Raw genomic sequence first — 25401 nt, 5'->3', positions numbered from 1 at the left:
CTTTGTATTCCTAGATCATGCTTCAGTCTGGTGCTCTTTCTTCTATCCTTGCTGGAAGAGCTGTTTCCAGGGGGCTCAGCTATTTCCTCTATGTATTCCATTCTGTTTCCTCTTTGCCACCTTAGGGAAGAGAGTTGAGGGATAAGGCATGTGCAAAGGCATGGGAAATAGAATGGATAGAGAACTACAAATAAGTCATTTCATCTAGAGCTTCCAGTGGAAGGGAATAATGTGAAATCAGTTTGGCCAGGTTAGGTGGAGTCCAATTGTGAAAGGTTCTAGATAGCAAACAGGGAGTTTGTATTTTACTGTGTTGTATCACTTGGGGGCGATAGGGAGCCCCTCAGATTTTGGAGGAGGGAAGTAGTGTGGTTAGACTTATTCTTTAGGAATGTCAATTAGACATTGGTGTGGAGGATGGACTATACAGCCAGGAATTAATCACCGAGGGGCTAGCTTCCTGGGGAGGATCCTCTCTGGGCTTAGTTAAGCTGCACCTTGGAAATCAGATGGCATCTGTTGCTAGAACAATATTCAAAACTGTTCCTGTATGGTACAGTCTGCTTTTTTCTGCTGGCAGAGCAGGGCAAGCTTCATAGAACAATGGGGCATCATGTGGAAAGAGCAAAAGAAAGCCATGAATGGCCAGAGAAATTCCCTGGAATCTTTACCATGCCCAGAGGCCAAGGTCCTCGCCATCTCTGATGAGCCTGTGGTGAACTTGTGGGTAGGACATGGATGAGAGTTACACCAGATGTTGGGAGGCTGCAATCTGCACCACTGGAGGGAGTGTCCACACCAATGAGATCACAGATCCATTGGCATCTCTTGAATATTTGACTGGCGGATGAACCAGAAGGGGGAGAGTCTTGAGACCAGGACACCCATTAGGAGGCTATCATAGTGGTCCAGGTGAGAGGAGATGACCAGAGAACCAGAGAATTGTAGAGTTAGATGTGAAAGGGACATTTTATAGATGAGGGATCTAAGGCACAGGGAGGTGAGGGTCACACAGCCAGTAAGTGGCCGAGGTGGGAGTGGAACCCAAGATCTCTTGACTCCAGATCCAGCACTCTGTCCATGTTTCTTCTCATTAGAAAGGGAGGCGACCATTGGGTCCAGAGTAGGGCAGGGGCTGTGTGAGTGGAGACAAGGGGATGGCTGGGGAGACGATGCAGAGACAGAGATGAGGTTTGGCCACCGACTGGTGAGTGGGAGTGGGGTGGCATGTTTGACACTGAGGTGATGAACCCGAGTGCCTGAAGGAATGGTGTTTGCCTTGAAATTAGCATAAGATAACAAGTTCCATTTTGGATAGTCTGGGCAGGAGGCAGTCTCTCAGGAGAGAGATGAAGGCTGGGTATGTAGATCTGGGAGTCATCAGCAAAGATGATCATTGAACCTGTGGAAAGTGATGAGGTCACCCAAAGAGAGAAGATGAGGGCCCAGGGCAGAGAGTTTGGGGGGGGGGGCAGTGAGGAATGTGAATAATGATCCTGCAATAGAGACTGAAAGAAAGAAGAAAATTATATAGCACCTACTATGTGCCAGGTCCTGTGCTAAGCACTTTTACAAACATTATCTCATGTGATCCTAATAACTCTACAGGGTCAGTGCTATTATTATCACCATTTTACACTTAAGGAAAACTGAGGCAAATAAAGATTAAGTCATAAGTGAGTAAATGTCTGAGGCTGGATTTGAGCTCAGGTCTTCCTGACTGTGGGCCCAGCACTGTATTCACTAAGCCACCAGCTGACTGAGAATGGATGGTCAGAAAAGGAAGAGAGAATAATGTCAGGAAAACTCAGTGGGGTACAGTGTTAAGAGCTGGAGGGAAGAGCACTTGCCCCGGAGGCAGGAGGACCTGAGTTCAAATCTTGCCTCAGACACTTACTAGCTGTGTGACCCTGGGCAAGTCACTTAACCTCGATCGCCTCAAAAAAAAAAGCTGTAAGGAGGTGGTCAAGAGAGATGACCTGAGAAAGGTCCATTGTGTGTAGCCATTGAGAGATCATTATTGACCTTAGACAGCCGCTGCAGCTGAGTGACTGAGAACAGAGATTCCAAACCCATCACTCTCTCCTACGCCCAACTCAACATGTTGTGGCTTGTACTGCTGACTGTCTGAAGCAGGCTGGACCACACCTGCTTTCGCTCTTCAATGCATTCAATTTGGGAATGTATCCTAGGCCAACGAACTTCTCTTTCTGCCCTGATGACTTCATAAGGTGGAGGCCCCAGTAAACGTCCTTCCCTATCTATCTTACTGGGCCTAGGGAGGTAGTATAGTATATGGTAAAGTCTATTTACCCCGAAAGCAGAGGATCTGGGTTCAAATCCTGCCTCTGACACTTACCTGGGTAACACTGGGCAAATCACCTGACCTCTCCAGGCCTCAGTTTCTTCATCTGTAAAACAAGAACATCAGAGTTCTATTTCAACTTTATAGCTATGATCCTATGAACCTAAGTCATAAAACCTCCCTGGGTCTCAGTTTCCTCATCTATATGTTAAGGGAATTGTAGTTGACAGCTTCAGAGTTTCCCCCCCCCCCCATCTCTAGGATCCTAGGATTCCAGCCCAGAGAAGTCCTCCCAGAAAGTTTTAAATAAAGCCTTTCTAACCGAATAGAAGCAAAGTCATTAGTCCATACATCTGAGGCCTCTGGCAGCTTTCTACTCCCTCCCCATTGTCTGGAAATAAGGATCACCCCACCAGCAAAGTCCTCATGACTCCATCATGGTCCCTTTCACATCTGGAGTAGGTCCAGGTACTCAGCTGGAGTACTGCATTCAGTCCCAGATGCCACATTTTAGGAAATGACATTGACAAATTAGAACTGGCCCAGAGGGTGGCAGTGGGATGGGAAGGTAAATGGAGACTGTCTTGTACAAAGCCCAGCTGGTAGAATCCTTCCAGAGGGTGTGTAGCCAAGAGAAGACTTAGGGGAGAGCCATAGCACCTCAGAGTATTGGAAGGGGTGTCATAGGGAAGAGGGAGACGATTGTGCTCTGGTTCCAGAAGGCAGAACTGGCTAGGAGCAAGGGGAGGAGGTAGAGATGCAGATACTCACACTAATACTCACACTCGTTGCCAATTAGGGCTGTGCAGCAGTCATTCAACAAGTATTTATTCAGTGCCTACTATGTGCAGCAATGGAACAGGCTGTTTCGTAAGGTAGTGAGTTCCCTGTCATTGGAGGTCTTCAAGCTGGACTTGGATGATGTCTTAAATTCAACAAAAAGTTACAATAGTAACTGGCCAGTGGGTACAGAACTCTGTGCCTAGTACTGAGTGGAAAACAAAGATTAGATAAGGGGAATGTACATGGTATAAGAATCCTTCCTGTTCTAAAAGCTTGGCGTTGGCTTGGCTGCTGCAGGCAGTTGCGGGTTCTGTTCCCCATCCCTGGAGTCTAACTGAGCCTGAAGATGTTCTGGTCTAGAATGGCACAGGGGGCTTCCTGCTGGGGGTGGGGCTTACTAGCCTCTGGTGACAGAGCACCGGACTTGGTGTTAGATGCCATGGGCTCACATTCTGACTCAGTTTCTTTATCTGTATTTCTCGTTCTCCCTCCCTCACACATTTGCTTCACTTGGTAAATCAATCAATGAACAAGCATTTATTTAGCTTCTACTGTGTTCCAGATACTGAAACTGTATCTGTGCTAGGGACCGAGAACATAAGTACAAAGAATGAAATATCCCCTCCTTGAAAGGAATGTGTAATTTAATGGAGGAAGAATAACTTAGAGGCAAGAGGAGTAAAGCAGTCATAAAATTCTATGCAAATAAAACTTATTATTGCTATTAAGGAGTAAGATCTGTCCCCTGCCCTTGTGGAACACCCAATCTAGTAGATAAGTAGACAGGAAATACCTCATTTAAGACCCACAGCAGGCAGCTAGGTGGCGCAGTGGCTAGAGCACCAGCCCTGGACTCAGGAGGACCCGTGTTCAAATCCCACCTCAGACACAAAACACTCACTAGATGTGTGACCCTAGGCAGGTCACTTAACCCCATTGCCTAGCCAAAAAAAAAAAAAAAAGGATTCACTGATGGTAGGTGCTATTATGATCCCCATTTTACAGATGAGGAAACGGAGGCAAGCAGAAGTTAAGTGACTTGCCTGGGGTCACACAACAGTCTGAGGCTGGATTCAAACTCAGGTCTTTCTCACTCAAGTTCAGTCCTCTATATTTGCCACCTAGCTAGCTGCCCCTAACTCTAACCCTAATCAAAGAAAATGTTTCTTTAGAGTAACCGCTAATGAAACTCCTAAGGTACATGTACTTGTATCCTTCCTAGCTAACTCAGCTGTTCTCATTCTTGGCAGAACCCTCCTTTCATATAATGGGTTACACTAACCACGAACTTCTGTTAGAATATAGCAAGTAAAAATCACTGAATCTTCACTTCATGTCAAAGCCTTCAGCTACTTGAGCTTGGCTCCTGGAGATTTGTGTTAACTTGACATCAAAGTCTCTGTGGAATAGTTTTGTTCTATTCCTTGACCTTACGCAGGGGAGTGACTTCTGGTCTTTTCTTTCTTCCTCTAGCTTTTTTCTTAGGTGCCCTCCAGCCACGGGGGGGCTTTTGTGCAGCTCCCACTCTCTAAGAGAGGAGTAAAGCAGTCCCCTCCCATCTCTCCTCTGGCAGGGGTCAATTTGGCTCAATGGAACCCACGATAGCTTTTTAGTTATGAAATAGCCTTTTCCTGTTGCTCTTAGCAACAATTTCAGCAACTGTTTCTACTATAACCAGAAAGATTTGTAAAGATGCAGTTCTTCCAGAACAAAAGGCAAACTTTCAATTAGAATTCTAAGGCATTTCACCCCTGGGACTGGTAGCAGAGCTTTGTTAATGAGGTTAAAGGTGTGAACCTATATGGCTCCAGACTGTAAAATCCAACCTCAGCTAGCTGCTTATAGAATGCTAGGACTCTGAATTGCAAGGGACTATCCCCTCTTTTTACAGAGAGGGAGATGTGTGTCCAAGGTCACACAGCTAATCAGTAACAGAGTAGGGCTTGAGACTTGGGAAATCCATGCTGTTTTGTCCAAAAAGTGAACTGAGAACATGAGTGGGTTTGGGAACTATCAAGAAAAACCTGTCCCTCTCATAAATTGTTATCGAAATTCCATTCTTCAAGGGATATTACAACCGCTCCTGCAATTTAAGCATGTTGCCACCAGGTGGCAGTCAAGCACGCACCATGTAAACCCATCTTTAGCTTTATGGAAATAACTCCAAAAATGCTGCTCACTCATGGTGATCAGGGCAGTGTTTTCGATTCTGTTCAATTTAGCTCTCATTTATTAAGTGCCTGGCCTATGCTGGGAGAGCTGGTAATGCTAAGATGAAAACTGGCATTGTTTCTTGCCGTAGAGAACAGTACAGGATAATGTTTGAATCTGTGTTGGTGGAAATGCCAACTGATATGTAAAGTCATATCATAAAAAGAAAGGGTGAAGGGACTGTGTCTGTTTAGACTGGAGAAGATACGAGGAGGAGGGAAGACATAATTGCCATCTTTTTTTGTTTTGTTTTGTTTTGTTTTTTGGCTAGGCAATGGGGTTAAGTGACTTGCCCAGGGTCACACAACTGGTGAGTGTTATGTGTCTGAGGCCGAATTTGAACTCAGGTCCTCCTGAATCCAGGGCCGGTGCTCTATCCATTGCACCACCTAGTTGCCCCCATAATTGCCATCTTCAAGTATAGGAATGAAGGTTTGGCTTGGGGCAGAGAGAAAGCCGGGGCCATGGGGACCTAGCTGGCTGAGATCCATAGTCAGCACCACCACAGGACCATGGCCAGCATTTACATGACAGTGAAGGTTGATTTTTACATTGATCTCATTTGGTCCTCTTCTTCCTTCTTCCTTCTCTGAATCTGATCATTAACCTAGTGCCTTTCTGGGATCTTTCCTGGGCTGATCTGGAGAGAGAGAGACCTGGGGCTGGGTTAATAGCTTTTAAAAGACTGTTGAAGTTTCTCATTTGGATTAGTCCAAAAGCTTCAGACTTGGATATTGAGGAAACTGCTTTCTTAATATTTCTAAAAGAGGGGGGAGGAGAGGGGAGGTGGTAGATGGACCTTAGTGTGTGTCCTGAACAAATTTGATGAGCATGTCATGTGCATCAATGTGCTGGTAAGTGTTTAACAATAAGTGTGATGAGCTCATGGTGCACCCCAAGAATGTTGGGGTGCCACCTGAAATGATGGAATATAGATGGGTGGGTCCTATTGTCCTGAAAGAAGTTCACTCAGACAGTCTCCAAGTTAAAGAAAGGCATTTATTGGGGTGATGCACCCAAGTGGGCCTGCTCCTTGTGAGGCAGAGCCCCAGCAGGCTCTACTCCAGGTAGGAGGCAAAGGATAAGTGGTGAACCCTGCTCCCCTAAGGGAGGCAAAGGTGGTTATTGGGGTTAGGTATCTGGTTTAAATACCATTTCATGGAATAGGGGGAAGGGGGACAAGAGAATGGGAGGAGGGGCTCTGGAATGCCTGGGATAGCAGGTAATCCAGAGATGTCTTTATCATACAGATAAGGAAGGAGAATAGGAAAGGGGAGAGGAAGAGTTGTTGGGTTAATTGGGGGTGCTATGTGAAAGCACCTGGGGTAAGTCCACAGTAGGACACTTCAATCCATAGTCTTCTTTGATGACTTTTCTGGCCCGTCACACTCTGCATCTTATCTCCTATCTCACATACTGCATCCTGCTTGCTCCATCTGCCTCATCTCATCATTTGGAGGGAAATGTGTATACCCACAGCATAATTAACATTCCTACCCACCCCTTTCTTAAGTTTAGACAATCGACAGGACAATAAATCAAGCCCTGATTTTTAGCGTTTGCTGATTTCTGAGGTATAAATGCTCATACTGAAAATACTGTCTGAGGTGCTTCCAACATATTCCTGCATGTATGTATGCCTTTATCCAAGTCATTGATAAAAATGATCAACGGCTCAGGGACAAGCATAGATCCGTAAGGCACTCCACTAGAGACCTCCTGCCACGTGATCATAGAATGACTATTGTCTGTTGTCCAGGCATCACCATTCAATCAGTTCTGAATCCACCCAATTACACTGTCATCTGGTCCACTTCTCTCCATATCGTCCACAAGAACAGTTCTGCTACCAGCAGCTACTTCATAAAGTTTAGGTAAACTTGATCTCCAGCGTTCCTCTGATGTAGCAGGGAGGCAGCAAGGAAAGTGGAAATAGTTCTGGATCTGAATCAGAGGATCTGGGTTCAAATCCTGCCTCTGCTACTTATGGACTCGTATGACCTTGAGCAAATCACTTGAGTTCTCTGGGCCCTAGTTCTCTCATCCATAAAATGAGGGGCCTCAAGGGCCCCTTCTCACTCTGACACTATGGTCCTACGATGCCAGTTGAGTTACTCCGTCAAACATAGGTAACAAGGTTAGAAATCATCAGATCTGGCCGAAGCCAGACTGGCTCTTTGGAATGGTCACTTCTTCCTTTTCTAGAATTTTAATAAAAAGCATTAAAATTTTCCAGCAATCAAAGTTAGGATCATGAATCTCTTATCTGCAGATTCTATTTTCTTCCCTTTTTTTTGAAAATTGGAATGAAATCCATCTGCTTTTCTTCACCATCCTGCCTTCCTTCCCCAAAGGTTCCCAGAGGTCACTGATGGGGGCTCAAACATCACATTTGCCAATTTTTTCAGTGCCTTGGGAGGTAGCCAAGTTTGCCATGATGATGTCAGCTCAGTGCCCTCGCTGACTCCTTGCCCATTTTGGGCTTCACTGCTATACTGGCCAGCATCATTTCTTTCTTGTCCAGCCCAAAGAGTCTTCTCCTTGGCAGAGAAAACAGAGAAAAAATAAGGGCTGAGCTGTTCTGCCCTCTCCCCTACATCAGCCTTGGCCCCCTACAGCTGCACTCTTGTAGGGGAAATAAGTCAATCAGTTGATCAAGGAGCATTGATTAACCACTTAATAATGATAATAGCTAGCATTTATAGAAGGTTTGCAAAGTGCTTTACAAATATTGTCTCATTTAATCCTCATAACAACCCTGGGAGGGAGCTGCGATTATTATCCCCATTTTTCATATGAGGAACTGAGGCAGATGGAGGTTAAATGATTTGCCCAGGGTCATACAGCTAGTTAAGTGTCTGAGGCAGGATTTGAATTCAGGTCTTCCTGAATCCAGATTCAATGTTTATCTGCTCTGACACCTAACAGGCATTGGGCTAAGCAAGAGAAGACCAGGAAAGGCTTCTTGCAAGAAGGTAGGATTTGAAGACATGAAGACATGAGACGTGAAGGAGGCAAGACAGGGACACAAAGAACCAAGTTTGAGGGTTACCTATAGTGTCAAATGCTTCTGAGACATTGAGGACAAGGGCTTAGAAAAGACATCTGGATTTGGCTCTGGGAGTCCATTGATGACCTTGCAGAGAGGGAAGTGGGGAGGGATGGGCATAAGCATTCATATAGCCCTACTATGTGCCGTACACTGTGCTTTATACAAATATCTCACTTGATCCTGGTAGGTAGCTGCTATTATTATCCCCATTTTATATTTGAGGAAACTGAGGCAGACAGAAGTTAAGTGACTTGCCCAGGGCCACACAGCTAGTTAAGCATCTGAGGCCAGATTTTAACTCAGGCCTTTCTGACTCCAGGCCTGGTGTTCTATTTGCTGAATCATCAATGGAGTTGTAGGAGTCAGCGGATGGTGAGAAGATGAAGGCAGGCCAAACGGACTGCTGGAAGGAAAGAAGATGGCTTGGAGGGGTGTGGGGGAAAGGAGGATTCAGAAGGAACTTTTTTTTTCTTTTTTAGGGAAGGCTTGAATATATTTGAGGTTGAAAAGAAGGCACTAGTGGGGAGGGTTGACTGAAGATAGGAGAGAGAGGCTATGGAAAGGAGGGTTATGGGAGAAGAGAAGCGCAATCTCATGGAATCTCTGAGTCGGAATGTCCCCGGTGATCACCTAGTCTAACCCCTGCCTGCAACTGAGACCCCAACTCTGCCACTTCCTGTCTGACCGTGGGCAAGTCATTGAACCTCCCTGGGCCTCAGTTTACCCATCTGTAAAATGGGGGGGAGCCAATGATCCCTGACAAGTGATCATCCAGCCCCTGCTTGAAGATTGCCAGTGACCAGGGAGCCCGCTTCTTCCTGAGTCGATTCTGCATTGAAGATGGCTCTGGTTGTTAGGAAGCTAGAGGCAGAAAGGGATCAGAGCATCAGAGACTGAGAATGGAAAGGCCTTTGGAAGCCATCTAACTCAGGCCAGATGTTTTACAGATGAGGAAATGGAGGCCCGCGGGCTAAGTAGCTTCCCCAAGGCCACACAGTTAACGTGAGGCAAAATCAGGATTCACATCTGATTCCAAATTCTTTCTGCTACACAATACCTAAGTATTGAATACCTAAGATGAGGAAACTGAGGCCCAGGTATATGATAGGGGCTTAATGAATCCTTGTTTGATTGATTGATAGGACAAGTGACTTTCCCAGGTCATACTCAGTATAAGTGGTGGGGCCGGGATTTGATCTCAGGTTCTGAGACTTTAAATGTAGCGTTGGACATTGGGGGGGGGGGGGGGGGGGGGGGGGGGGGGGGAAGTAGGAGATAGGCTTGGAAAATGGGGAGGCCCGTTGCTTTCTCTGACAATGAGGACGGGGCACAGGGACATCATTCTTGGCAGTGTGGGAAAGCAGTGGAGAGATTTCACAGGACTCACAAGCAAGGGGATTGTTCCTTTGACCTGCCTTTGTCTGTGCTAGATCCCACTGGAGGAGAAACGGAGCTGGTACTTCACGATGGCAACGCTGTTCATCAGGTAAGATGGCCAGGGGCCAGTAGAGGGAGGAGAGCCTGGAGATGAGGAGGGGACCTGCACACACACAGGTTTGGCCATCTCCCAGTCACCCTTTGAAGAGCCTCAAAGAACAGGGAGTCGGGTTATCCCAAGGAGTTGGGCTATCCCAGGGCACAACACACCATACTCTTTGTCCTTGGTTTTAGTCCAGGGCACAGCATTGGGGAAGGAGCTTTTAATAATGCTTGTGGATGGATGGGTGGATGGATGGATGGATGGATGGATGGATGGATGGATGGATGGATGGACGGATGGATGGGCCAAATGATGGAGGGTAGGGCTTCTGAAGGCACTAAGAAAGCTTAGAATCTCTTCCAGCTTTGGAACCCCAGAGCAGAAATTCAGGAAAATAAAATAAGACACACAAACAACAAGAAAGTGTGACCATTTAACTTTTTTTTTAATGTATTCAACAACTATCTTTTTTTATGGAGGTACTAATTAGGAGGCAGATAGAACAGAGCATTGGATTTGGAATCACATTTAGAGTCTGTTACTGTGTGGCTTTGGACAAGTCCCTTCCCCTATAATGAGCCTCAGTTTCCTCATCTGTAAAATGGGCAGGTTGGATTAGAAGGCCCCCTGTGGTCCATTCCAGCTTTACAGCTATTACCCTCTGTGATCTTATCAAATGAAGCAATATATGTAAAAAGTCCTTAGCACAATGCCTAGTACATAGTAGGCATTTTTATTGTCCAGTTGTTTTTCAGTCATATTTGACTCTTTATGACCCCATTGGGGTTTTCTTGGCAAAGATACTGGAGTACTTTGCCATTTCCTTCTCCAACTCATTTTATAGATGAAGAAACTGAGGCAAGCAGGGTGAAGTGACTTGCTCAGGGTCATATAGTCATTAAGAGTCTGAGACTGGATTTGAATTCAAGTCTGCCTGACTCCAGGCCTGGTGCTCTATCTGCTCTGCCACCTGGTGACCCAGTAGACACTTGAAAAATGCTTATTCCCTTCAATTTTTCCTTTCTAGTTTTAAGTCTATCCTATAATATATGAAAAGGTTGGACCAGATCAAGGTTTCTTAACCTGGGGTCTGTGGAATGCTTTAAACTATTTGGCTAACTGTATTTCCCTGTAATTGGTTTCCTTTGTTTTTTGTTTGTGTGTTTGTTGTGTTTTTTTGGCAAGGCAATTGGGGTTAAGTGACTTGCCCAGGGTCACATAGCTAGTAAGTGTTAAGTATCTGGTCTGAGACCGGATCTGAACTCAGGTCCTCCTGATTCCAGGGTCGGTGCTCTATCCATTGTGCCACCTAGCTGCCCCAATTGGTTTCCTGTGAATTTTATGTCATTCATTTAAAAAACCTGATTCTGTGGAAGGGTTCAGCGGCTACCCGAGACTGCCCAAAGGGTTTCAGAAGCCCTCCTCCAGAAGTCTCTTCTAATGATCACATCCTTTCATCTGAATTCTTAGGGGAAAGTAGAGGGCCCTGAGGAGAGGGATGCCTCGCTTTGGCCTTCTGAAGTCCCTAGTCCCCAGCTGAGGGCCTTGATCCTAGTAGCTAATCAATCAATATTGCTTAACTGAAAGTAACTGAGTCAGGCAAGACCAGACAAGAGTCCTTGGCCCTTAACGGTCCCATGGGTCCTGCTCTGGCACCGGCTGGGTCACTCTTGGCAAGTCATTTTAAACTCTCTGAGCCTCAGTTTGCCCAGCTGTAAAATGGAGATAACACGACCTGCTCTCCTGACCTCACAGGGCTCTGTGGAGAAAAGTGCTTGTGAACCTCGAAGCGCCCGTGAAATGGTGGCTCTGGTCATTGTTTTGATTTGAGGCCCTTTGAGCTTGTGATCACAGGGCCTCCCCCTCCAATTGCCCTGGATACCAGAAGCCCAAGTCTACAGCTGGCAGGGACCATAGCAGCCCTCCAGTGCAAACTCCCATTTTACAGATGGGCAACTGGGCTGGCTAGAGAAATGGGTCACTTTTCTCCTAGGAACCGAACCCCAACAACCAAGAAACAAACTTGGAGGGTCCTGGGGAAGGAGGCTTGTTTGGCAGGGAGAGATTTCCTGCTCGACTACAAGGGAGAGAGGGACTGACCCGTTGTATCCTGCTGCCCTCCACAGGCTGGACGGCATCTTACTGACCCAGGGCGTTGAGGAGCAGAAGAGGCTAGTCCCTTTTAACCGCACCCTCAGGCTGCTCCGGGAGGTGGTCAAGTCCTCCAGCCCCCACCATCGAGGTAAGCAGAGCCTGCCAACCCCTGCCAGGTTCAGAGCCCCTTCCTCTCGTTGCCCCCACCTCCTCAGCCCCTATCCCCTGCCCCCTCCCCTTCCTTCATCCGAGCCTCTGCCCTGTCCGTGCCCTAGCCCTTGTCCTCAGTTTCTTCCCTTGTCTCTGACCTTGCCTGTGTCTTTCCATGGGATACCAGCCCTGGCTCTGGAGTGAGAAGTTCAAAGGCTTCCTCTGGCTCCTGCTCCCTTTGTGACTTCCCGCCCCTCAGCCTCAGTTTCCTCATCTACACAATGAGGGGCTTGGGCTAGCTGGCCAGTCCCTTCCTGCGCTAGAGGGATCCGGGTCTTTTCCCCCATTCCCTATTCATTTCTGTTGCTTTCTCTGTCTCTGTTCCCATGTTTTGGTCTCATTTTGTCCTCCCTCCTTTAGCCTCCATTTTGGTCGCTGCATCTCTTCCTCCTTCTTTTCTTTCTGTCTCTGAATCTATTTCTCTATCTCTATCTGTCTGTCTCTATTTCTCTATCTCTGTCTGTCTGTCTGTCTGTCTCTGTCTCCCTCCATCCTAAGCTTCTACTTTTGGAAAACAGCAAATATTAGGAAGTTTTCTTTTTCTCCCCCAACCTCCCCGATATTAAGCAGCTAGGAGATACAGTGGATAGAGCTAGAGCTGAAGTAAGGAAAACCCGAGTTCAAAATCTGCCTCAGACACTTACTAGCCAGCTGTGTGACCCTGGGCAAGTCATTTAATTTCCCTTAGCCTCAGTTTCTTCATCTGTAAAATGGAGATAATGGCATCTACCTCCCAGGGTTGTTGTGAGGATCAAATGAGTTAATAATTGTAAAGTGCTTAGTAGGTACTTTAATAAACAATTATTGGCTGACTCACTAACTATTAAGCATTGACTGTGTACCAGACACTGTGCTAAGCTCTGAGGATCCAAAGAAAGGGAGAAATATGGTCTTTGCCCTGTAGGGGTTCATACTCCAAAAGGGGAGAACACGTGCAAACAGACAGCTCTGTACACAGAAGAGATAGAATGGGAGGTAGTCTCAGAGGGAAATTGGGGGAGGGGTAGAGGACGACCAGCAAAGTACTCTCAAAAGAAGCCAAGAAAACCAACATAGTGATGTCATGTTCGAGAATGAAGGCCAGCAACCCGGAGGCAGAGGTGAGGAAGACGATCATTCCTTAAGGGAGCCAAGGGAAATGCCCCAGAGGACAATGGAGTATTGGATGGGAGGACCAGCCAGGCCAGTGTCACCTGATCACAGAGGAGCTGTCCAGGAGTAAGGTGTAAGAGGTGTGGAGGAGTAGGAAGGGCTCGGCTGTAGGGCTTGAAAAGCCAAACCCAGGATGTTCTGTTTGATCTTGGGCATAATCGGTAGCCGCTGGAGGTTTTTGAGAAGAAGTGACATGGTCAGACCTGAGCTTTAGGAAGATGTCAGGATGAAAGGACGTCAAAGCCAGGATCCCAAAAGGCACTTGAGGCAGAATCAAAGAAGATGGAATTTTTTTTTATAAATTCTTTTAAAAATTAATTCATTTTAAACTTAAATATACAACAAGAAAAGAAAAAGAAACATATTATGAACTTAAATATTAAAACTTAAATACAAAATAAGAAAAGAAAAAAAAAGCATTGCCCTGTGCACAGCAGAATCTAAGAGAAGATTCAAAATATACAGCAATAAATTTCCATTTCAAGGAAGCCTATATAATAAATACTACTCGTTGTGTTGAGAGTGGTCCATTTTCTTTTTGCTTCCTTGTAAGTTTTCTTTTGTTCTCTGCTGTGCACTTTTTACTTTGTTCTTTTCCCTCCCTTCCTCCTCCCCTCCCCCAAGAAGGCTACAATTAAGCACAGATGTATATGTGTATGTATATATACATACACACATAAATATACATACATATACAAACAAACACATATACACACAAAAATATATACATACATATACTTAGATACCTATAATCATACTCATATATAGACATATACATTCATATGCATCTCTGTAAGACCGGACTATACTTATTTGTCCTCTGTCTCTAATGGTGGAAAACCTCTTCCTTCATAAGTCCAAGTCTTTCCATATTTTTCTAAGTCTACCAACTCATCATTTCCTACAGCACAGGAATATTCCGACCTTAGACTGTCTAGTTATTTTAAATATTCTGAAACAACATTGATAAATATGGCTGACACATAGTGTAGTTTCCCTATTTTTCTCTTTTGATTAAATCTATTTTAGCCTTAACTTTGTTCAAGATCATGATTACCACCCCTGCTCCTTTTTCCCTAACAAATTCTATCCTGTTCTTTATTTTATGTTTGTGTAGATCTCTTATTTCCTATCCCTCTTGACTCCTTTACTTCTATCTGCTGCTTTGCTCTCCTATTACTTAATCTACCCCCCCAGGATCCTTCCCTTGTCCTCCCATTCTTATTGGTCTACACACCCCTCTCTACCCCCCTTATCCTATTCCTTCACCTTCCCCTCTGAAAATCCCTCTCTCATCCTCTCCCCCTCCCTATCCCCTTAGCCTTTTATTTCTTTCTGAATTTAGAAGATTTTTATACCTGTATATAATATAGATGTATACATGTAGGTATATCTGTATGTGTGTGTATGTGTATATGTGTGTGTGTGTATATATATATATATATATACATATACATATATGTATATCTTGTTCCTCTTAAACACATTCCCGATGAAAGCAGGGTTCCAGAACTTCCAGCTGTCCTCCTCCATCTAACTCATCTGTGTCAGTTCTCCCTCTGGCACCTCATTTGTGTAAGATAATTGCTCTTAGAGATCTGCACAAACATAAAATAAAGATCAGGAGTAGAATTTGTTAGGGAAAAAGGAGCAGGGGTGGTAATCATGATCTTGAACAAAGTTAAGGCTAAAATAGATTTAATCAAAAGAGAAAAATAGGGAAACTACATTATGTGTCAGTCATATTTATCAATGTTGTTTTGGACTATTTAAAAGAACTAGACAGTATAAGGTGGGAATATTGTTGTGGTGTAGGAAATGACAAGTTGGTGGACTTGGAAAAATATGGAAAGACTCAGACGTATGAAGGAAGAGGTTATCTACTTTCAGAGAAATGGAGGATAAATAAGTACAGTATGGTCTTACATAGATGCATATTAATGTATATGCCTACATAGGAGTATGATTATGGATATCTAAGTATATGTATGTGTAAGTAAGCATATTATGTAGGAGTATATGTATGTGTATGTATACATGTATTCTTTGTGTGTATATGTCTATATGTGTGTGTGTGTATCCGATCTTAATTGTAGCTTTCTTGGGGGGGTGGGGGAGGGGAGAACAAAGTAAAAAGTCCACAGTAGAGAACAAAAGAAAACTTACAAGGAAGCAGAGATGGGCTGCTCTCAATACAATGCATAGTACTTATTATATAGGATTTCTTGAAATGGAAATTTATTGTTGTTATTTTGACTCCTCTCTCACATTCTGCTGTGCACATGGCAATGCCTTTTTTTTCTTTTCTTATTTTGTGTTTAAGTTTAAAATAAAAAAAAAATTACAAGTAAAAAATTTTTAAAAGCTAAAAAAAAGATAATTACTCTTTTTAAGATGGAATTTGGTTGGCTTAAATGTGTCACAATTGGGTATAAAAGCCAACTTCCCAAGTACCAGAACGGGGAGACAGGGATAGACATCAGTGTGTCTGCTCTATTTATCCTGTCTATGCCTTGTTCTGGGCAGCTAGGTGGTGCTACAGTGGATAGAGTGCTGGATCTGGAGTCAGGAAGACCTGAGTTCAAATATTGCCTCAGACACTAGCAGTGTGACCCTGGGCAAGTCACTTCACCCAGTTTGCCTCAGTTTCCTCATCTGCAAAATGAGCTGCAGAAGGAAATGATAAACCACTCCAGTTTCTCTGCCAAGAAACCCCCAAATGGGGTCATGAAGAGTTGGACATGACTGAAAATGACAACCAAATTTCTTGTTTGTATGTTGTCTCTTGTATTAGAGTAAGATCTTGGAAACAGGGACTTTTTCCCCCCTTTCTTTGAATTCCCAGCACTTAGCACAGTGCTTAACACATCGTGGGAACTGTTAGCTAACTATCAGGGAAAAACGTCCTGGGGGATTAGGCAGCTGCGAGCTCTGCCCTAAGCCACAGTGTCCCAGTCTGAGGCTGCTTTTAGAGAGACTGCACAGTGAAGGGGACCAGGGAGGTGAGGAGGGTCCCACTGTCCTGTGTTTGGTCAGACAGCATCTGGAGGAGGTGTTCAACTCTGGGCACCAAATGATAGGAAGTTAATTGCTAGACTGGAGAACACCCAGAAGAGGGCAGCCAGAACGGGGAGGGGCCTCGTGTGTGGCCCAGATGAGAATCCACTGAAGGAGTTGGGGGTGCTGAGTTCTGAGAAGAGAAGACTTGGGGAAAGAACAGAGGTGAGGGGTGTAGAAGCTGCTTTCAGGCGAGTGAAGGATAGAGCCTGCCACATGGAAGCGGGATTAGGCCTATTTCATTTAACCCCAGGTACAGAACCAGGGACCATGGAGAGAAATTGCAAAGAGGCGTATTTAGGCTGGATACCAGGAAAGACTTCCCAAATGACCAGAGCTGTCTCAGGGAGGAGGGGCTGCCTAGGGAGGCAGTGAGCTCCCCCTCTCTAGAGGTCTCCAAGCAGAGGCGGACTCCTCATCCCTGAAGGGGCTGCTGTAGAGGGCATTGCTGCACAGGGATGGGTGGGCCATCCCGTTTCACGATTCTGTAAAGTCCCTGGATGCTGCCTCAGAAACTCATCTTCCTTGGGTCTCTTTCGTTGCCCCAAAGGATGGAAACATGGAGTAGCTGGGCAGCCCAGTTCCAGAGGATTCTGAGGGGTTGACTCCAAATGAGCAGAGTCCGTTTTAACTCCTGTCTTTGCTTCTCCACCACCAAGCACAGTCCCTGGCACATAGCAGGCAATTGTAATAAATGCTTATTTACTTGATTAATGTGAATGAATGAATGAATGAAAGCATTTATTAAGCACTCACTATGTGCCAAGCAGCATGCTCAGTAGGAGAGCATTTCTTGAGGACTGAGCTCCCACCTGCCTGGACTTTACAAGGGCCTTGGCCAGAGCTTAGAGCAGAAGTCAAGGTCTGCCTGGGGTCTTCTTTGCTCAAGTGTCCCTGAGGTCCCTTTCCCCCTTTCAGCTCTGGCCTGGTGCTATCTTGGGATGCTTCTGGAAAGGAAAGACACCTTCTCTACCACCCCTATGGGCGTGCATGACTGCGGCTACTCGGGGACCGACCCCCTGGACTGTTTTGGCAAGGTACGTAACCTAGCTTGGAGGAAGACTGAAGAAATCAGAACTGGTCCTCTGAGCCCCTTGAGGGAGAAAGTAACAGAACCAGAATGGCTCAGATGATGTCACAGCCTTGCTCAACATCCCTAGGTGGCTCCCTGTGGCCAACAGGATCTATAATCCTTAGCCTGTCTGCCTTGGCAGGGCAGCATTCTCTGGGGTATTTTGGTGGAGAGGTCACTGACTTTAAAGCCAGAAGACCGGGATACAGATCTTGGGTTTGATGCCATCTGTATGACCAGGGCAAGTCACTTGACTTCCCTAGGCCTCAGTTTCTTCATCTGTAAAGTGAGGGGTGGCCTCCAAGGTCCCTTCTAGCTCTGGGGTGGTCCTCTTGTTTTCCTCTGCTCTTCCTCACACGCTCTTTGTGCCAAACATAAACACGTAGCGCACAAGCACACGCATGCAGTCCAAACAGATTAAAATGTAATTCTTATCTCAATTGAATGTGTTGAATTATTGAAAAAAAAGCAATACATAAACACATGATTTTCTAAGTCAGCACGTGGCCCCCCAGTTCCTTCTGTCCAGTTTAGCAGCCCCCATTTCCATTTTGGGTGGACCCCCCTGCTCTACAAATCAGGCCCATACAAGTTGTATCTTTCTCCTCCCTGGGAATGGAATTCCCTCCTACCTCATCTCTATTTGTCAAACTACACTACCCATCCTTCCAGGCCAAGGAGAAGTGGCCACTCCTAGAAACCCTCTCCAATATCCCCAGCCAGCAGTGAGCTAGCTCTAAATCTTCAGATCTAAGAATTGTAGAATCCTAGACTGTTAAGAATCTTCAAGATGAGGAGACTGAGACCCAGAAAGGAGAAGTCCCAACTCATGCAGAGAGGTGGCACAGTAGGTAGTGTGTTGGACCTGGAATTAGGAAGACCTGAGTTCAAATGTGACCTCAAACATTTACCAACTGTATGACTCTGGTCAAGTCACCTAGTTTTTGTTTGCTTCAGTTGTCTCAACTGTAAAATGGGGACAATAACAGCACCTACCATCACAGGGTTGTTGGGAGGATCAATTGAGATAATATTTGGAAAGAGCTTAGCACAGTGCCTGGCACATAGTAGGCACTTAAAAAATGTTTGTTTCCTTTCTTGTGGAAATTCTATGAACTCTGGATCCTATCACTTATCAAATTATACTTTTTATTTAGTGCATATATATCAAGTATTTATTAAGTGCTATATAGAGATCACTTGCGTGTATCTATAGCATTTTATATATATATATATATACATGTCACTTAATAAATTCCTGTTGGTTGACTGATTGATTGAGTCACCACAAAGTAGTATTCTTAAGGCACACATTCTCAGGTCACTCCTGGGCTTCAAAGTCTTCAGTGGTTTCCTGTTGCCTCTAGGACACAAATTCCTCATCCTGGTGTATCAGAGCCTCCACAGTCTGGCTCCCAGCTACCTTTCCAATCTCAGTTCTCACCAGTTCCCTTCATATACTCTCCCTTCCAGCCAAACTAGCCTATGAGTTCTTCCCTAAACTCAGCTTTCCATCTCCCACAGCTCTAGGCTCCTGACACGGCTCAGAAGACAAGGCATAAGCTCATGGAGGGCAGGGACCATTTTGTCTTAGCCCCCATATCTAGCACCAAGCCTTGCAAACAGTAAGCACTTAATAAATGCTTGTTGAATTGAGTTAAATTGAATGACTGTCCTTTATTAGATTATAAGCTCTGTGGGGACAGGAGCCATGTTTTGTCCTTGTATCCTCCACAGGAATTAGCACAGGACTTTACGTATAGTAGGGGCTTTGAAACTTTATGCTCAATAAATGAATGAATGAATGAATGAATGAATGAATGAATCCTAGCTTCTTTTCTTGACTTCTACATCCTTCTGCGGCTGCATTTGCCTACCTGCCCAATTAATGATTTGTTTGCCAACATTATCCTCTCCAGGCCATAGAGATCGCCAAGGACCACGCACCCATCTTGAACCGACTGGCCAAGATCTTCCATTTCCTGGGGAAGCAAGACATGGCCATCGGCATCTGCAACATGGCTCTGGACATCCTGCCAGATCCTGAACTCAACTGGCAGGCTTACTGCACCAGGGCTAAGGTGCAAAGCCAGAGCTTCCCAGGAATCATGGCTATAGGCAGGGTGGGGGAGAGGCAGGGCCAGTATCATGGGATCCTCTGCTGACCATTGCAGTGTTTATGGACTGGATATTCATAGACTCTCAGAGCTAGTGGGGAAGACATGAAAAAGCATTTGGGTGTCTGTCCCCTAGAAGGGAATCATTCAGCCTTTATTGAGCCCTTCTAGGGATGGGGAGCTCATTACCTCCTGCAGAAACACATTCCCCTTGGAATAACTCTGATTGTTAGGAAGTTTTTGCCTGTTATCAAGCCTTAGCTGCCTGTCGGTTTCTCCTGGTTCTTCTCTCTGGGGTCAAACAGGACAGATCTAAAGCTTCTTCAGAGTGACACATCTGTCACAGTCCCCTGGACTCTTCTCTTCTCTGGCCTTGTCTGAATTCTCTGTTCCTCCACGTCACAAGGGATCATTGAAAGCTGATTTGGGAGGTTTTCCTAGAGGAACTGAAAGTCCCAGGAGAGATGAACAATGTCACCTGGAGGGGTAGTAGGGGAGTAACTGCTATTACTCCCCGAATTCCCCTGAGTTAATTCTGTTTACCTACAGATCCACACCAAGGCATACCTGCGTGACCTGGAGAGGGCCAAAGCTGGGCTGGGAGGTCTGCCAGACAGGAATCACCTCACTGTAGCCAAGGATGACCTGGAGGAGGTGGTCAAGGTGTGTCCAGGCCTAAAGACCTACCTGGACATTGGTCAGGTGAGACAGTAGTCAGAGGATCTCCCACACCTCCCCATCTCTCCAAATGAGAGTTGCCTAGAACCCAAGAAGCTTAGGTGACTTGTCCAGGGTCATGCAGCCAAGATGTCTCGGCACCTTGAACCTAGGTCTTCCTGGCTCTGAGGCCATCTCTCTATCCAGTAAGCCATGCTTCTCCAAAGTAAATAATTACAAAATAGCTTCTCTTTACTTACATTTTAATAAAGCACTGCAAAGCTAAGAGTGATAGTATTATTGTCTCCAGACTCTCAATGTTGGGGGGGACCTCAGAGGCCACTGGTCCAACCTGAACCTGAACAGGAATCCTCTCTTCAGAAACCCCAGTGAGTGGCCATCCAGCCTCTTCTCAGACACCTCCAGTGACGGGGAGCTCACTACTCACTAGCTACTAGAGAGACACCATAGGTCATTGGAAAGAGCTCTGGATTTCCAGAGCAAAGACCCCAGTTCAAATCCCAGTGCTGCAGGCTATGACATGTGCCTTAAGTTCTCTAGACTTCAATCTACAGATGGGGATTGAACTGGATCACCGTGGCGTCTCTCTGGCCATTCTTCCAGATCCAGATCTAAGATTCCATGGTCTGCCTCCCGAGTCAGCTGCTCCCACTTAGCCATGGACTAATTATTAAGCAGTTTTTCTTCAAGTTAAGTTGGGGTCTCAGCTTCCCAAATGTAATTGGAACCGGTGAAATCCATGTGGCTGGTTAAAGTCTCCAGAATGGTGGCCAGCTTGCTTGCTGGGTGGATCACACCGTCCCTCTTCTTGACCCAATCGAAGAAGATCTCACTTCATGAAGTCCCCAGCACTTAGCACAATGCCTCGCATATAGTAGGCTCATTGACTTGACTTATTATATGCCAGGCATTGTGCTAAGCACTGAGGATACAAAGAAAGGCAAAAATATTCTTCCTGCCCTCAAGGAGCTTACAGTCTAATGGGGGACAGAGCACCACACAACTGGGATGTTAGAGGCCACTTAGTGCGATTTGGACTCATTTCAGAGGTGAGGAAATTGAGGCCCGCAGAGAAGTGACTTGCCCAGGATCACACAGGGAGTAAGTCGCAAAGTCGGGATTCGAACCCTCATCCTTTCCCTCTAAAACCAGCTCCCTTTCTCCCACGCTGCACAGCTGACTTGTCTCTGGCTCCTCTCCCTTCTCCCCAGGTCTACTACTACATGGGAGTGGACGCCGTGAAGGAACTGCTGGCCGTGGACGAGTCGGCCCTGAACAAGGCCCTGGTCTTCTTCGCCAAGGCCATGGAGTCAGACATGGGCGAGACTCTGCCCGAGATCCAGCTGCTCCGAGGCAAGTGCTTGCGCATTAAAGGCGAGGAGCCCAACGCCGTGGAGTGCTTCAAACGCGCCATCGAGCTGGACGAGAGCGGGTCGCGCCACACGGAGGGCTTCCGCTGCCTCCTGGAGACCCTGCTGGCCCTCCTGGGCCAGGCGCGGCTGAGCGCCAGCGAGCTCGGCCGGGAAGTAGACCTGTGGGTGCGCAAGGCCGAGGGCAAGTACCCGGCGGAGCGAGTGAGACAAGAGCTGCAGCGCGTGTACCGCAGCCACACGGCCGAGGTGGTGGCTCTGTCCAAGGCCATGGTGGCTCAGGGCAGGCTGCAGCTGCTCCGGCTGCTGTTCGACAGCATGGGCGACACCCGGAGGAAGCCACGGCTGGGCGAGAGGTCCCTCTCCTTCTGAGCCACGGGCGCTTCGAGACCGGCGCGTCCCGTTCTGGGGCCACGTTGTAGGTGGGCCCTAGTGACAAGCCGGGGGTGTCGCCAAGGGCGTCTGGGAACAATAGGGCGCTTTAAGGTGTGCCAAGTGTAAACAGAGTGTTGGAAAGACTGGCCCGGTTCGGAAGCCTTATAAAAGACCCACAATCCATTGGTCTCCTTCGGGGTGTCAAACAAAACCCGCGGCTTCGACTCTCTAACCAGTCCGGTGTCTGGAAGGCCCTGCCTCGTTTCTTCTGCCTGCTGGAATTCCGAGCGTCCTTCACGGCGCGGCTGAGGGCACTTCCTCCTTATTACATTGTATTATTACATTGTATTACTTCGTGTATGTCTCATTGACTTCCGGAGTCTGTAGAATGTAAGCTGCCAGGGGGCAGTTTTATTTTCGTCTGTATCCCCAGTGCCTTGCACACAGTAGGCATTGAATAAATGTGTGCTAAATTAAATTTATTCATTCATAGAGTCTCTGATCTTGCAGAGGTCCTGGCCTGAAGCAAGATGCTAGGGAGGAGGAGTTCAGACCCATAATTTCATTAGTTCCGAGCAAAGAAACCCTCTACTAATTGAAAGAGTTACCTAGAACCGCTGAGAGGTTGAATGACTTGTCTGACGGTCCCACTGCCAGTGTATATCCTAGGCAGGATTTGAACCTGCATATACCTGGCCCCTCTCTAGCCACCATACCGTACTGACTCTCTGTCTCAAGCCTGATGTTAGCCCCATTTGTGTGGCACCTTCTCTCACAACTCCTTGTATTAAGGCGCTTGTGCAAGTACATTATCCTTTTTACATATGAGGAAACTGAGGCTGATAGAAGTGAGTTTATACATCTAGGAAGTGACAAAGCCAGGATCAGAACCTATGTCCCCCCCAACTCCAAGTTCATCATGCTTCCTCTGCCTAATCTCTCTCCTTTATATACATACAGATTTGCAAAATGCTTTCCCTGCAAGGACCCTGGCTAATGTGATTATCTCCATTTTTTCAGATGAGGAAATGGACACTGACAGAGGTCAGGTCCTATCCCCCAGGACACTCCATGTGTCTTTTCACTGGTTGTTCCCCATGCCTGGAATGTTCTTCTTCCTCTCCTCCATCTCCTAATTTCTCTGGTTTCCTTCTCTCAAATCCCACCTTCTTCAGGTCTTTCCTTGTCCCTTCTCTTCCCCCGCCTCAGCCCCTGCACTGTCCCCCTGCTCTGTGTTCCCTCTGAGATTACCTTCCACATACACTGTCTATATCTTGAATGGACACAGCTGTTTGCATGCTGTCTGCCTATTGAAATGTGACCTTCTGGAGGGTGGGGATTACTGTTTTGCCTTTCTTTTATCTCCAGTGATAGTACAGTGCCTGGCACAGAGTAAGTGTTTAATAAGACTTTGGTAGTTGATTAACTGATGGTTTAGGTCCAAGCAAATGCATTCTTAGGCTATGTGAGGGAAGGCATGGGCCTAGAAATGGGAGTGGGAATGCTCTCCTTAGGCTCCGCCTTGCCCAGGCCATGTCTGGGACTCTGTGTTCAGAGAGTGACCTCTTCAATGTGACCAGGATACTATAGAGACCAGTGGCCATGCCATGCTTGGAGGAACAAGGGAATTTAGCTTGGACAAGAGAAAGCTTGGGGGGTGGGCTGATAGCTGTCTCTAAGTATGTGAAGGGTTTTCATGTCAAAGATGGATTTTCCTACTTGGCCTTATAAGGTAGAATTAAGAGTGATGAGTAGCAGTTACAAGAAGACAGATTTAGGAAACGCTTCCTAAAAATGAAAGGTGTGCCAAAGTGAAATGAGCTGCCTTGGGAGGTAGTGAGCTCCCTGTCTTGAGAGGTCTTCAGCAGAGGCTGGAAGACCAGTTGCTAGGTACATTGTAGTAGGGATTATTGTTCAGGTCTGGGTTGGATTAGATGATATCTGGGGTCCTTTCTAGATCTGACATTTTGTGATTCTGCTGTCCTTGTACTGTCTCCCTCCCATGGGTTGTTTTAAGGAAAGTCCTTGGAAAACCTCAAAGGGTTTATAGAGACGTGATTTCTTCCCCCGGTTATTGTAGAATCCGTCAGAGCCAGACTGAGGGAGAGTGTCTGCACTTCGGGGACATCTGGCTGCTGCTACTGTTTCAGAGGGTTTGGGCCTCAGTCGTTAAGGAAAGCTGGCTGGGGGGTGTGAGCAGAGTAGGGTGGGATGGGGCAGGTGGTTATTCTTTCATTACAGCTGAGAAAACTTCCCAGCTTTCCTACCCACCCAAACCTCGAGGGAACCTGCTGCCATGCCTCGTTAGGCACCCAGAAGCCTCCTAGGAGGTGCCTTATGAAACCCTTAATAATAGAGTAATTAGTGTAATGATGATTAATGACACCTTGAATTTAACTCTGGCCTACATTCCTCCCTCCCTCCAGTGAGATCTGCCCCCTCAACAGTCTTGAATACGAGGATGGGGCTTTGGGAGTCTTTGGACTCTTCCCAGATGGCCAGCACATTCCAATCCAATCTAAGTATTTATTAACCATCTTTATGCAGTGGAAAGGGCATTGAGAGTCAGAGGACCTGGGTTTGAATTCTCTTACTTAATTCCTAACTATATGACCTTGAGCAAATTACTTACCCTCCCTGGACTTTAGTTTCCTCATCTGTAAAATAAAGGGAACTCAAAGATCCTTAAGCTTGAAATCTGATTCTCTGATCTATGTATAATACAAAATAGAATCTATACACATAGGTAAAATATAATGTGCTGAGATGGGATGAGGAAGAAATCACTCCCAAATGTGGGAAGGTTTCATGGAAGAGGAAAAATTTGAAAGATGAGTAGGAAGGCAATATTCAAAGATTAGAGACAGGGGAAGGAGGAGTGAATGAATGAGTGTCTATTCCAGATGTATTTGGAAAAGAGACACAGGCAGAATCCCCTTCCTCCATTCATGAAATCCTAAGGGTTCTATGGAGAGATTTCAATGGGTCCATGAACTTGGAAGGGAAAAAAATTACACTTTTATTTTCCCTAACTTCTAACTAAAAATGAGCACTTCCTTCCATTATGAATGTAGTATACAAAACATGGTTTTAAAAGAATACCGTAGATTACCAAACGGGTTCATGATACTTAAAAAAGGTTAAGGACCTCCTGCCCAGAGCCTCACTCCCAGAACAACACACTCTCACCTTTGGATGGTTTCTAACAAATTTGGGCCAGATGGACGAGGATAAAGGCAGAAGGGTTGGAGTGGGGAGGGACCACAGTGATCAAACCCAGGGCTTCAAGACCAGACATACCATCCTCCCTTTGTGACTGATAAGGAGTCATTATTGTTCAATCTTGATGAAGTCTACAGAATCCAAATGGAAAAGGGATTCTTCCCCATTAATGATAAGTCTCTCCAAATATTCCCATGCAGGGATGATATTGAGCCTCAGAATA

General features: G+C 46.1%; 1 protein-coding gene across 1 annotated transcript in view; it reads left to right on the top strand.

Annotated features, from left to right (window-relative positions):
• TTC22 (tetratricopeptide repeat domain 22) overlaps positions 1–22446 on the top strand; it is a 34161-nt gene extending 11715 nt beyond the window's left edge. Inside the window, exons 2-7 of the mRNA XM_027852841.1 lie at positions 9782–9837; positions 11958–12073; positions 17263–17381; positions 19336–19497; positions 20083–20235; positions 21423–22446. Of these exons, the coding sequence (XP_027708642.1) occupies positions 9782–9837; positions 11958–12073; positions 17263–17381; positions 19336–19497; positions 20083–20235; positions 21423–21953 (1137 nt within the window). The 3' untranslated portion in view covers positions 21954–22446. The remainder of the gene's footprint in view (positions 1–9781; positions 9838–11957; positions 12074–17262; positions 17382–19335; positions 19498–20082; positions 20236–21422) is intronic.
• Positions 22447–25401: the final 2955 nt, after the last annotated feature.

This window comes from Vombatus ursinus, unplaced genomic scaffold (assembly GCF_900497805.2).
Source record: "Vombatus ursinus unplaced genomic scaffold, bare-nosed wombat genome assembly UNPS02009824.1, whole genome shotgun sequence".
Lineage (NCBI taxonomy): Eukaryota > Metazoa > Chordata > Mammalia > Diprotodontia > Vombatidae > Vombatus > Vombatus ursinus.
This window is presented reverse-complemented; position numbering and strand designations above follow the sequence as displayed.